This window comes from Eleutherodactylus coqui, chromosome 3 (assembly GCF_035609145.1).
Source record: "Eleutherodactylus coqui strain aEleCoq1 chromosome 3, aEleCoq1.hap1, whole genome shotgun sequence".
Classification (NCBI taxonomy): Eukaryota; Metazoa; Chordata; class Amphibia; order Anura; family Eleutherodactylidae; genus Eleutherodactylus; species Eleutherodactylus coqui.
In genome coordinates, this window is record NC_089839.1 from 249,183,688 (window position 1) to 249,197,732 (window position 14,045).

Here is a 14,045-nt window from a genome sequence, read left to right on the forward strand (position 1 = left end):
CTAGAAGGTGTGTGAGGATGGCCATTTATATGAACGAAATGGCAGTTCTGCATTACAAGGATGGCTGAAAGTCCATCCACGTATAGAGATTTACTCTGTTAAAGCTCTTGCATTGGGGTTCCGTCGCTGTCCTGTTCATATGCCTTGATGGGGCATATTTTTACAGGGAATGTGTTCTTGACACAACCCATTTAAGGATGTGGTGAAATCAATGATCCTTAGACCGGAGACCCTTTTTAATCTTGACTAAAGGGCCCAGAAATCTTCTTTTGGAGTCCCCATTGGTGCACATGTTTGTTCATCCCTAAAATAAAGGTTATGTAGAATTATGTATAATTGAAGGGGATGAGACTGGTAAGTTCAATGATTTCCAGAGTTCCCTCCGCTACAGAACGGTCTACACTAATTTAGGGGTTTTCTGAATCCATGAAGCGGCAGCGAGATGTGTTCCCATTGGGATTAGGCTGTGTATTCTGACTAATGGGCCTCTGCTAGCATGGGCTGAACACCCTAGCTGAACCCAGTCCTGGAATCTTGTGCTGTATCTTCAGCTCCGTCTATCACTTCTGCGTAGCAGACTGTAACATGTATGTCGTTTCTGCGGAGTAGTGTGTAAACATATTTTTACAATGTGTGAATGTGTAAAATGCGATGAAATCTGCTGTTGCTAAGCTTTCCTAAGCTCGGTGCAAATGAGTCCCGTATGAAAAAAAAAAAATCTTGCTTCTGTGTAAAATCTAGTTTCATTTCAAAGCCACCACAGAAAAGTGCCGAGTGATTTTATTCTATTCTTCCTCACATACATTTAGGAAGGAAAACTATCATTTTCTCTCAAATTGCAGCTGGGCTCTTTACCTCTGGGGGGATGAAAAAAAAAACTAAATACATGCAGAACTAAATAGAAAAGAAAACTAGAATTTGTAAAATGTGGCAGTTAATAGCCGTGTTAACAAATACCTGCGATCTCTTATCATGCCTTGGTTGGCCGTGTGCAGTGGAACGGATCTGATCTCCACCAGTGCGACCTTTTGTAGACTATGAGCAATGTTGTTTCGCCCTGGGTCTAAAACGGAAAAGTAGAGATGGAAATCACACTTAAATATAACTTTTTTTTTTTTAATTTCTTCAATATTCGGTGAGCCGCTATATTGTACTTGTGGCAGAGTTTTGGCAAAAAAAAGCCGACCCTACTTCCATCAGTAAACAGAAATTGATGCAACTTCTAATTTTTAAGCATCTTTGCTGGTCAAAATATTAATTTTTTTTTTTAATTATTTAAATTTTTTTTTTTATTTTTATTTCAAAATTAAATCAATAGCTTTTTGTTCTGATTTAGCGGTTTTATAGGATAAAGGCCTTTTTGATATTCCCTGCTTTAATATAGGAATTATTCACATATATGTCATGAATGAATGAATATTCTTCTCACTACTGAGTTAAGGGAAAATTTACACATTGCGAAAATGCTGTAGTATTTTACAGTATAAGGCCCCATTCACACATCTTACTTTCTATGCAGATTCTGAACCGAAATCTGTGCCTTTTTAGCATTCAGTTGAAGATTGGAAATTCAAGATTCCTTGAAATAAAGTAGGGGTGTGGGCATAGTCTCTCCCCAAGAAGAGCACTCGGAATGGATGTGAGGAGACATTTAAGGCCATGCATGCTCCTCTGGGTAATTTTATGCAAATGAGGAAGTTAGATCAATACCTCTGCAGCGCCACCTACTGAATGGCAGCATTCCTTCAAATCAATCTACGACACTTTAAACAAGTCTTTAAAACAATGATTGGGAATAGAAAAAACAAGCCAGAAAACCATACAAAGACAGCTGTTTCAGGCTGATTGGCCCTCATCAGTGTGCCTCTCACCAGCCAAGCCAGAAACATACTGCACACTGATGAGAGGCAAAGACCCCGAAACAGCTGTCTGTGTATTGTTTTTTTTTTTCTGGCTTGGTTTCCTATTCCCAATCATTGTTTTAAAGACTTGTTTAAAGAGTCGTACATTGATTTAAAGGAATGCTGCCATCCAATAGCTGCAGAGCTAGTGCTCCATTTTCCTTATTTACGGAAAAGATTGACCTATCCATTTTTGAAATATTTGACCTGATTTCCACATCGCATAAAAAGGCCATCGGATGAGATCTTATGAATCTGGGTATAACTAATAGTTAAAACATAACTTTTAATATGACTTATTAAAAATAGCGGCTATAGCCATAGATGCGCAGAAACAATCAAGAATAACCACAGTAGATTGACTCATCCCCGGTTCTCAGTGTAATGGGTTTCCAGATAATAGGTGCCAGTTTCTATACGTCCACGGCAATCTCCATCAAAGGGCAAAGAGACTCCTTTCTTACCCTATTAAAACCCTGACACTTAACACTGGGTATCCACCCTGATAAAGGCGATCCCATCCAGAATATATTCCTCACATAAATTGTCGTAACAACTCTCTACAAATCCCAATGCGTCTTGTCTCTCTTTCGAGGCTCTTATCGGGATAAATTCCAAGGGATATTAGTAATTGTTCACTCAAACTCCCAATTCAAAATCCTGCTTACTGCCTTGAGCAGCAGTTGCACTTTTGCTGGGCAACTTTTGGCAGTATGACAGCCCTGCATGTCCTATGTGTCATGCTGCATAGAAGAGTTTAATTGCCCCATGGTGTAAGACTCGCAGATGGATTCTCACAAATTTGCCACATCAAATGGTGCTAAATCCATGTGCAAATCTGCATGCTAATCTGTAGCCAAACTCTGAGGCTCAACCTCAGGATTCTGCTGCGGATTAATTTTTTTTTTTCTTTTAAGGTTGAGGTTGAAAAAATCTGGCCGGAATCTGGCAATTAATAAGCCGTGTGAGCATGCAATTAAGTAAGTTTAAGAAATCCCATCCACATGCCGTAGACTAAATCTGCAGCGCAAGTTGGCAGCGTGTCAGCTTATCCTGTGGATTTTCAGAGTTCATCCCTTCAAGTGAGGGATAAAATCTGTGGCACGATTTGCACCATTTGTTTAGTAAATTCTGCTCTGGCTATAGACTAGTACTACTTGAGTATTTTCAAGCAGGAACCCATTATGTATCACTGCATATTGAATTTTCTTGCATGTATTCCTATAATAAACCCCCCCTAATAACCAAGGACATACATGTACATCCTTGGTCCTCGGGGTGAGTATGGAACGGGCTTGGGAGGTGAGTCCACTCATACCTGGCAGGTGTCAGCTGGCTCTTACAGCTTAGAAGAGAAGTAGGTAATGTCAGCGCTGTTGGAGAAAAGCACCAACATCCCCTATATCTCTTCTATGCTATTGACTATGTAGGCTTCTGGAGATCCATTGGGTAGGCAGCAGCAAATTGACAATCGCTAGAACGCTTGGGCTCCAGCTCTCGCCCAAGTTCTGCACCCGTTCAGTTATCTTCACTGCTTTTCTTCTCATCCCGACAGCTGAAAACGTCCTCACTGAGGTGTATAGGAACCTTCTATACACGTCTACGAGGCTGCCAAAAAGCAGAGAAGAGGTACAGTACCCTGGTGAGCGCTGCAGCCCCCTTGTTCTAGCATTCAGCCAGGGTCTCAGCAGCAGAACCCTCACTGATCAAAACTTTTGACATATGACTGACAAGTCAAAAGTTTCACAAAAGTGCAGTTACTCTTATCTTTTAGCAAACCCCTCTGCACTATAGAGCGGTGTTCATTCCCCCCCCCCCCCTTTTTATGGGTCATACAGCTGACGTCTGTCAACAGTGGTGATAATCGGAGCTAGTAATCGTAATGATCTGCAAAATAAAGTGAACATGCCATTTTTATTGCACTGAACACCATAAAAATGCAAAAAAACTGTGGCGCACTTGTGTGGATTTATTTATTTTTTCGACTCTTGGCTTTAAAGGGTTCTCCCGGGAAATAGTATTCTGTAAAATGTTGCTCAGTCTGCAGTACAAAAAATAGCAGAACACTTACCCACTGTGGTCTTGCCAGTTTTCCGGTCCCTGCTGGTCTTCACTACCCGGTGCAGAGAGCCGCATCAGCAATGACGTCCCCAACAAAAGGTCCATGTGACCGCTGCAGCCAATACCCTTCTCTTCAGTCAGAGAGTAGCTGCAGCACTCCAGTGACCCAGTGTCGGGTCATCCTCACTATCCTCCTGAAAGTGAAGTTCAGCAGGGACCAGAGAGCTGGCGAGCCAACGGTGGCAGGGGAACGGGGAAGGGGGAGTGTGTTCGGTTATTTTACTACTGCAGACTAAGCAAGAGTACCACGTCCCCAGATATCCCCTTTAAAGGTTTTCAGTACAACATATATATTAACTCTGCAGCCCTGCTATTCCTACATCCGATCTGACACTAGAGCACAGTGATGTTTCATCCAGGTCACATAACCACACAATCCAATGGCTGCTGAAGGACAGTAAGGCCAATGTCATCATTGCATTCTGAGCATGCTCAGAGGATGGAAAACTAGAAACCAGGACTGTAGTACTGTGGCAGTGACTGCTGCTATCCCTCTCCCTCCCACTCCTGGCTGGCTGTTCTCCACTGTCCTCCAATCCTGGTGGGGAAAAACACACACTTGCAACCCGCAGCCTGTTCGGTGATGTTGCAATATCTCTATATAGTCGGAGGGATACTGGGGACCAGTGTGATGATATAGCCTTACAGAAACCAGTGCAGAAAAACACCAATCAGGTTCTGGGTTCCATTTTTCCAATGGTTAGAATAAGAATGCAGACCTCTCATTGGTTGCTAGGGTGAGCGCTTACACTTCATGCCCATATAAGCTGCTTTATATGAGGTGGAGTGTGTCAACTATTATAATACCAGTGTTTTGTATTCCTTGTCTTGGCAGTGTCAAATCTGCTAACCAAGAGAGAATTTAGCCAACTCGTCTACATTTATCCATGAGCCCCCTTAGGCTGTGTTCACACCACCATTCTGGGCTGTGATCAGAGGCTCGGTTGACGGTTCTATCAGATGACCCAGTAGGGGTCCACCAGGTGCGGCCCGGATCGCCATACGGTGTCGTGGATTACGTCATGAACACAAGCCACGTTGCAGATGTGATGAGAGCAGTAAAGTGTTAACATTCTAGAGCTGAGACGTTTTCCTTTCTTCCGCCGTCAGGTCGCCTTTAATACTGTGGTGTTTTAGAGAAGTGTTTTGGACTCCTTATCACACAAGGAATAATTTTCTGCTTGCACCTAATATAGGAATCTGCCTCTTCAATCTGACACTGATAGACAGAGAAAATGACTCCATGGAGCGCCGTTCGTGTCATCTAGGGATCAGCTGCTTCTTGAATAATTCTTTGTTGCTTCCAGTCCTGCTGAAGGCGGGAACGCGGGCTGTAAAGACGGCCATACACGGTTCGATTTTTGCGTACAGAACATTTTTTTTCACAAATCAGTTTTTTTGCAAAGTTGTCCTATTTTAAGGGTGTAAAAATATAACTTTTAAGGAGGCTTTTCAAGAGTCAGAAAACGGGGCACAAAATAGCAAATAATGAACCAGATGGATATCCCCCAGCAAAACCACTCCGATCTGGGGAGTTGCCACAACCAGGTACTGGCTTAAGTGGCCACTTGCAATCCATGAAAGCTTGATCAATGACCAATGAGGCCAGGGATTGGCTACAGCAGTCATGTGAATGTCAAATGTTGCGTGTAATCGCTGCAGGAGTGTCCGGGACCGGAATGGCTTAGCTGAGCCTGAGCAATATCAGACTTATGATTAGTACGGTTTTTGTTGGGAGTCATTAAAAAGTTGCCCCTCCCAAAAAAGCCCATTTTTTAAAATACTTCATTTGTTGAATTTTTGAAAGCAAACTGTGACCGGCCCAAAGCTCACATTCTATCACACTAGTTATTCTGGTATGTACAAAGAGCTTCAGCTGACCGCCGCATGACCGTACATGACACCGTCCTCTGCTGGCCGTCTCTGCAGACCAACAAAAATGACCACCTGTCTCAGTGACAGTCAGATAAAGTCTCTATTTGTAGTAAAGTGATAAAAACTGATCCATCATAAAACCAGGAGCGGAGACCTCAGCAGTGCTAACGCGGTTCAGACGCGGTACGCATCTTTCGTGCCATTGTTCCCTTGTGTGAATCCAAATAACCTTTTTATGAGGGTTACTGCATTTCGTGTTCTCCACCCTAGATGTTCCTTGTTACCTGATGTCAGGTGGGAACCTTGTATTTCTAACACATGGCTGTCATCACATAGGCTGTGATTATGGACGCTTGCTGTATCTGGAACACGTAAGCCTACTGATGTCTTTACTCCTGGTTTTAGGAAGGATCCGTTTTTATTACCTTTCTACGAATAAAGGGCTTATATGATGATTTCATTCTTTGTTGCACTATATCCTGTGCTGATTCTGAGGTGCAGATTGCAGTTAAGCCCAGAGCTGTATTCACAATTCTGCTGGACACTTAACAGGTTTGACGCTAAATACATCTTTAATAGCATAGTTGAAATCCCGTATCAAACGACCACTTGTCCATCCGTCTTGGCTCCGCCCCATATCACATGATGGTGATGTCATCACATGTCCTTTTATCCTCCTGCACTGAATGAGGAATTATGGGCAGCCTACATCGCCCCACAACCCCCCTGCAGCCTCAGTTGCTATGGATACAGCAGTACTCAGTCTGCCAGTTTGTACCTGGTTGTCAGACTGCTAGCAGCACATCTCCAATAAATTGACACCTCACAAATTTTCATATACCGGCTCTTAGCTCCGCCCCCTCATTACACTTACATAGCTGGTGGTGCATATTGACCAACAACATTGAAGCATAGTCCTTCACCACTATCTTCACGTTTCCTGAACGTGACATCATGTCATCTCAAGTGCTAATGCCGCCAACACCAGTCCAGCCTTCATCTAATCATCAACCATTGTCCAGTGTTGGAACAAACTGTCACTGTTGTGCAAACATGTCACCACAGAGGGTTCAACACCACCATGAAGCTAATGCAGCTTTCATGACACGGTGACAGCCACAATGTCACCTCAGCCACCAGCTGAAGTTCTTAAAACACATGCAGCTCATATGCGAAAGCAACATAGCAGAGGTGTGTGTGTGTGTGTGTGTGTGTGTGTGTGTGTGTGTGTGTGTGTGTGTGTGTGTGTGTGTGTGTGTTGCATGTAGCAGAGCTGTGTGGCGCATTGTGCCACCAGAAACACTGGTACTATAATTTCCTAATTCTAATTAATAGAAGATGGGACAACTCCGTTTTTTGTTCAGCGGGTTTATGTACAGCTCCTTGTGTACCAACTAGTGGAGACAAAATGTGTCAACTCTACTTCCCAGTGTAAAAATTAACAGCATATTCTGTGCAGACTTTGTCACCAAGGAATTCTGGGAGATTTCAGCTCTGACTATGACTACAGCTCAAGTTTATGATACAGGATGTAACTGGATCAGTCACACAATATCTGGTGTTCCGACAGCCTTTTAATGAAGTTAAAGGGGTGGTCTCGCGGCAGCAAGTGGGGGTAAGCACTTCTGTATGGCCATATTAATGCACTTTGTAATATACATCGTGCATTAATTATGAGCCATACAGAAGTTATTCACTTACCTGCTCCGTTGCAAGTGTCCCCGTCTCCATGGTGCCGTCTAATTTCAGCGTCTAATCTCCCGATTTAGACGCGCTTGCGCAGAAGGGTCTTCTCCCTTCTCTTGGGTCTCGGCACGAGCGGCGTTCTGGCTCCGCCCCCTTCTACGCGTCATCACGTAGCTCCGCCCCGTCACGTGTGCCGATTCCAGCCAATCAGGAGGCTGGAATCGCCAATGGACCGCACAGAGCCCACGGTGCTTCGTGGGTGAAGATCCCGGCGGCCATCTTGGTAAGGTAAGTAAGAAGTCGCCGCAGAGCGGGGATTCGGGTAAGTACTAAACTTTTTTTTTTTTTTAACCCATCCCTTGTGTTTGTCTCGCGCCGAACGGCGGGCCTATTGAAAAAAAAAAAAAGCCGTTTCGGCGCGGGACAACCCCTTTAACTGTGTTGTTTAGTGTGGTTCACCGTTATGTTGCAGTCATTACATATTCCAGCCTAATAGTAGTTCAGTCAACTTCTACCTGAAGTGTACTTTGTGCCCTAATTTCGAGGCATTTACATAATGTGGAACTATACTATCTTGTCAAAAATAGTTGAACACCTGAGCAAAAATCGTTAGTATTTATTTACTTAGTGGGCCTCCTTTGGCCCTAATGACATCAGATACTCTCTGTGACATACATTTTACTAATATCTCATATCTGGTATTTCCCTCCATTCAACCTGCGAATGTCTGACAAGTTCTCTCAAAGATGATGGTCTGAGATGATATTTAGTAGGGTTCAGGCCAGTCCAATCGTGGAACATCTAAATACACAAACTAATGTAATACAGGGTTGGATATGTGACAAGGCGTGTTGGCAGAATTGCTGCCCATTCCCAGAGTATTGCCATCTTATTGCCAGTACATTATTGTCAAGGTTTACCTCCTTGTTAATGGTTCTTGCCACTAAAACCAACAGACCGAGACCATGCCATGTAAAACCTCCCCAGAACATAACAGAACCTCCTCTGTATTTAACTATTGGCACAACACACATACCGTAGGCAAAGGGCATTCCCCATGTGTCACCCACACACAGATACAGCTACCTGATTTAAAAATGGCATAGCTTGTCTTTTTTTTTTTTTCTCCATAGAATGCTCTTCCATTGTTCAACTGTACAATGCTGATGCTCCTTGTGACATTTTATAGTTGTGGAACTGGCCAGATGTTTGTAGGATGAATGGAGGGAAATACCAGATGAAGTATAGCAGACGTTAGTAGAGAGTATCCAATATCATTAGGGCCAAAGGCGCCCCACCACGTATTAATATATGTAAAACTATTCCTTCTGAGTAGTTCAATTACTTTTGGTAAGATAGTGTGTCTTTTATATGTAGTCTTTGTGCCATCATGTATATTGTTGCCCCGAAGTGGCCATTTTTTTTTACCTTGCAGTGATTACAGTTACACTTTTGCATTTCGTTCACTACTCCGGGCTTTATTGTACCTTCTGAGCTCTGCATCCCGCACTGCAGACTTCCTTTGGCTTATTCTGTGTAACCCCTCTGTACCTCACATCTGCACTGTGTTTTTATTGGCCTATTGTGTGCCTTCCCGCTAATGCATTCCTTTTCCATTAGCAATCAATAGTAGAGTGAGGGATAGTAATGAGGAGAACGCTGTATACTGTAGAGAGCAGGAGAGGTATACAGACACTGTAGGGAAGATGGCTAAGCACAGAGCTCGGCTTCTCATCTATAGGAGACTCCATGATCGTTGTAATGACAACTCGGCAAGTAAAGTTAACTTTGTGCAACTTTCACCGATATTTATTCTTTTAGTCTGCTCTCACATCTGCGTTAGAGCTCAGTTCAGGGTTTCCATCTCTCTGCTGAATTTTTGGATGCAAGAAACTAAAAAAAAAAACTGGACCTATTTGTTTCCTCATTGATTTCAATGGGGTTTAAAAAAAACAAAAAAAAATTATTTTTTTTCCGAAACCCTATTGAAATCAATGGGGGGGGAAAATGTGTGGTTTTTGGTTTTCTTGTTCTTTATAGCAGTTTCTCGCCTCCACAAACGGAGCAGGGAGATGGAAACCCTAAACTGAGCCCTAACGCAGGTGTAAAAGCAACCTCCTTTATACCTGCTTCTGCGGTTATCTATGCATTTCGGGGTTTTTTTCTGGCCTCGGATTTCTCATACCTGTGAATGACTTGTGTAATTACTGTGTGCTTCCCGTGTTCTTGCGTGTAGTGTTTTATTGGATATGTAATAGCATGTGTTGAATGATATGGCAGACACAGTCACAATTACATAATTGTCAAATAAACTGAGATTATGACAGAAGCAATGCCAGGAGCAGAGTGGTGGAAATCTGCTGTAACATACAGCTCCGCTTTGTTCAACTGTTGGTGTGTAACCAAAAAAGCCCTGATCTGTGAGAAATGTAGCCAGTAACTGCGGCACTACGTGTGTGCATACTAGGGCTGGACAACTCGTGAGCCGGGTAGTCAATGTGCCCCGAAACCTGATGCTGGTGCCTAGCGTTCCAGTTTTTCATATTCAAGTCTCTGAACTTCTTATTGCTGTTGCAGGTCTAATGACGCACTTACTCTTCATAAAAGTTGAACAAAGTTGTTTTTTTGTTGTGTTTTTTTTTTAGGTATTTTTTAGGAGGTATAGGTTAGGCAATTCACTGGGCATCTTCTGCCTTGGCCTTGGACGTGTGCAACTGTATAGTGAATTTTGTGTTACCAATAGACGGCTGTATAGAAAAGAGCAGCAGACAATGCTTTCCTGTATATTCTAATGGATACCTGCCCAACAGCTCTCTAGGGTACTATTTTTGGTCCTTGTCTTGAAAGCTTTTTACGGCAGACATGATGACCAGTGTTCCTGCATACTTTAACCTTGTTCCCGGATCCTGCTATCCAGTCTCTGTTCTAGCTCCGCCCTGCCCCAGATTAGGCTTCCTATATAAACCTGGCCCTGATCCCTCCCTCCTTGCGTGATTATTCTGCTTCACAGCACCATTTGATCACTTGCCTGTTTCCCTGCCGCTTCTGCAAAACCTCCTGATACTGACTTCTGGCTTTCCTTCTGAGTTTGCTACCCACCTCATCCTTCTGCACTGCAAACCAAGACCTCCTGATACTGACTTCTGGCTTCCCTTTCGACTTTGCTATCTGCCTCAACCGCCTGCACCCCAAGACCTCCCATTGCTGACTTTTGGCTATTACTTGACTACTCTCAAGACCTATTACACTTGAGGATCCACCTTAGTGCTTGAAATCGCTACATACTGACTGAATTATGAGCAGCATGAACCTGGGACAGAGATGCCCATTCGTCCCATGTATGTTTTACTCAGAAACGTTTTAAAGAAATTTGACTCAGAGCTTTGAGTCAGAGGTGGGCCACACTAGGCTCTCCCTATACACAAGGAGAGGAGCTGTTACTCTTGATGACTCAGGTGGGGAAAGCCTGGCTTGCCCCTTCAACTCAAGAGCTCTGTGTTAAATGCCTAAGTGTTTTTTCTGAAACTCAGCAGCGTTTCAGGGTATGGTTTGTGTCTGCTATTACAGCTCCTATTCATTTGAAGTGAATGTGACTGAGCTGCAATACCTTACCAAACCCATGAACAAGTGTGGCGCTGTTTTTGAAAAATTTAAGATTTCTTCTTTTAATCCTGAGACAAACCCTTTTTAAGGATAAGTTTTTACATGTAGCAAAAATGCTGCAGAATTTCCACATCCAAAACAGAGTCAAAGTCTTTGCGCTGCCAGTGCACCCCTTCACCCGGCAGCCTGTAGTAGGAGGAGCACTGTATCTTTTAAAATCAGCTATAACTACACAGCTGATTTTAAGTCAGAATCCGCACCCCGAATTTTGACTGTTTTGAATGTGGAAATGCTGTGTAATTTGACGTAGAATTTTCCGCTATGTGTAAATGTACCCTGAAATGTCTGTAGCTCTAAAGCTGGCCATATAAATTGGATTTAAAATGGCCACTTTTGATCAAATTGATGATTCGTTAGGTAAAATATAAAGAGTTGTTCCAGCATAAATCAATTTCCATCACTGCCCCCCTCGCCTAATTTCTTGTTACACTCTGGAGATCTCCTATGTATATTGCAGTCCCTTCCATGCAGTGCAGCCTCCTGTCTGATAGTTGTCAGGCACCATCTTGAATTTTGGATTTCTCCCTGCTTTCTCTTTTTCTATGATGAGGTAGCAATCCCATGATGCACCACATGGCCAGCTAGATCAAGTACCATCTCTGCCTGCTGGTAGGACATTGTGATTGTCCTTACATTCTACATTTTCCTAAATAAACTAAGTGTACAGTCGGGAGGCGGAATTGTCCTCTCTTCATTAAACACAGTAACTGTTAATCATCACCACTAACTATGATAGTTTTATTTTGATTGTGTCAAGTGATAAAAATTCCTAAGAAAATCCCATATGAGAGGAACGTGAGGGAGTAAGGAGTAAAGAGAGACCTTGTTGGAGTCGGTGGAGTTGTGTGTGCAAATCCATGCTATTGGGCTCGTTGACATCAGGACATGACAAGGTCCTCTTTAGATTTTAGTCAAGAATTACTAGTACTTGTCCGTATGTGGTGCAGTTGCCCATTACACAAAATACGGTTATACATGGCAAGCTTTTTCGTCCTTCGCCCAGTGTCATTGAACACGTATGGCCTGCTTGAAGGCCAATGTGAACGAACACTGGTTTCATTGTATTGGGTAAACCAAATGGACCCAATGATGTCAATTTTTCTGAAACTATGTTTATACTAATGCATTACTACGTCAGCTCATTAAACGGGGCGAACCTGGATCACAAGTAATCCCTTATCCACAGGATAGGGAATAAATTGCTGATCAATGGGGGGGTCGCACCACTGAGACCCCCACGATCTTAAGAACACTGGTCCAGTGTCCACCTTGCCTGTTGCTACCGGGTTGCATCTCCCCCCTGCAGTGACATCAGAATAAATAGAGCACTGGTCGATCATGTGTGAGCGCCGCTTCGTTCATTTCAATGGGGCTGACGGAAATACCCAAACTCTTGCTGCTCGGCTATCCTCAGCATTCCTGTTGAAAGTGAATTGAGCGGCAGAATGCTTGTTTGACCTGCTCTCCATTTAGTCTGCTCCTCGCTGTGGAGTGGGGATGGGATACATGGGACCCCTGTTCTTGGGGTCAATGGGGGTCTCAGTGTTATGCCCCCCCCCCCCCCCAACCCTATTGGTAAAATATATCCCCTATACTGTGGATAGAAGACAACTTCTGAACCTGGTATAACCCTTTCAAAAACAAATATTACACGAGAGGTCATGTGAAGATGTAGTAGAGCTAAATTTGACATGTTGCTTTTGATATTGCTTCTGTATTTTCTTAATTACTATGCTATGATTAATCAAAATGATCACAATGGAGAAACCAAAATGCCCCTAAAAAGTTTAATAGTGATGACATGGACTGCTATAATTACTTTGGGGTTCAAAACAGTGTATGGGTGAGCCAGGAATTTAATTGTATTGTGTCCAAGAATGAGTAACATTATAATATAATTTTTATTAATTTTTTTTGTTTTTTTTACATTTGGAATTGTTAATTGTGCTTTCCGCATGTGTGGCCCCAAATCTGATCATCTCTCTTTTTTTCTACAATTTGCAGAAAACATGCCCTGAACTGCCACAGAATGAAACCTGCCCTCTTCAATGTGCTATGTGAAATCAAAGAAAAGACAGGTAAGGGGCTCCCGCTGTGCTCTGCGTATAGCCGAGGCCCATGCGGGCGGATAGGGGCTGTTGGATATTTTTAAGATATTTGACCAAGAACATCTGATGGCTCGACTAAGGTCTAGTATCTGGATGTAGATGGAAGCATGGTTCTGCCTGAGAGGTCTGCAATGTTACTTTGTCCATAGGTATCGCGACTACAACACAAGAAGTATGGCCTATAATACGAACGTGCAGTAATGCATACCAGGAGACATTAGATTGTTGAATGACGTAGTCCGAAATCCACCTCCTGTCTCATCAGAATGTCAGGTTGTTGCTCTGCCCCTTTACAGTGCAGCTCTGTTTAGTTTGGCTTTGGTGTACAAGCACAGGCTCGCCAGGATTATCTTCGACTTTGGAAAAAGAATATTCTTAGTGAACTGCAACAATGAGGCCGAATTCACATTAGACCTATTAAATGTGTATGTTAACCCAAAAAAGAGGATCAGGCCTAAATCTATTTTAAGAGAGGATTCCATAATTGACTCGGCCTTCCATCCTTCCAAGGTCGGTAAAATGAGTACCCAGCTTGGTGTGGGGTAAAAGATGACTGGGGAAGGCAATGGCAAACCACCCTTCAAAAAGCAGTCTGCCAAGAAAATGTCACGATGTGACGTCACCATAGGAGTCATTCATGACTCGGTGCTCGCACCAGGGGACTTTACCTTACCTTCCATGACCGGATGCA

General features: G+C 43.2%; 1 protein-coding gene across 5 annotated transcripts in view; it reads left to right on the forward strand.

The window, feature by feature from the left end:
• Nucleotides 1–14,045, forward strand: part of LOC136621625 (pre-B-cell leukemia transcription factor 1) — a 132,454-nt gene that overhangs the window by 13,872 nt on the left and 104,537 nt on the right. For all 5 annotated transcript variants that reach the window (XM_066597247.1, XM_066597250.1, XM_066597249.1 and 2 more), the window contains exon 2: nt 13,251–13,324. In XM_066597247.1, coding sequence (XP_066453344.1) covers nt 13,251–13,324 — 74 coding nt within the window. The remainder of the gene's footprint in view (nt 1–13,250; nt 13,325–14,045) is intronic.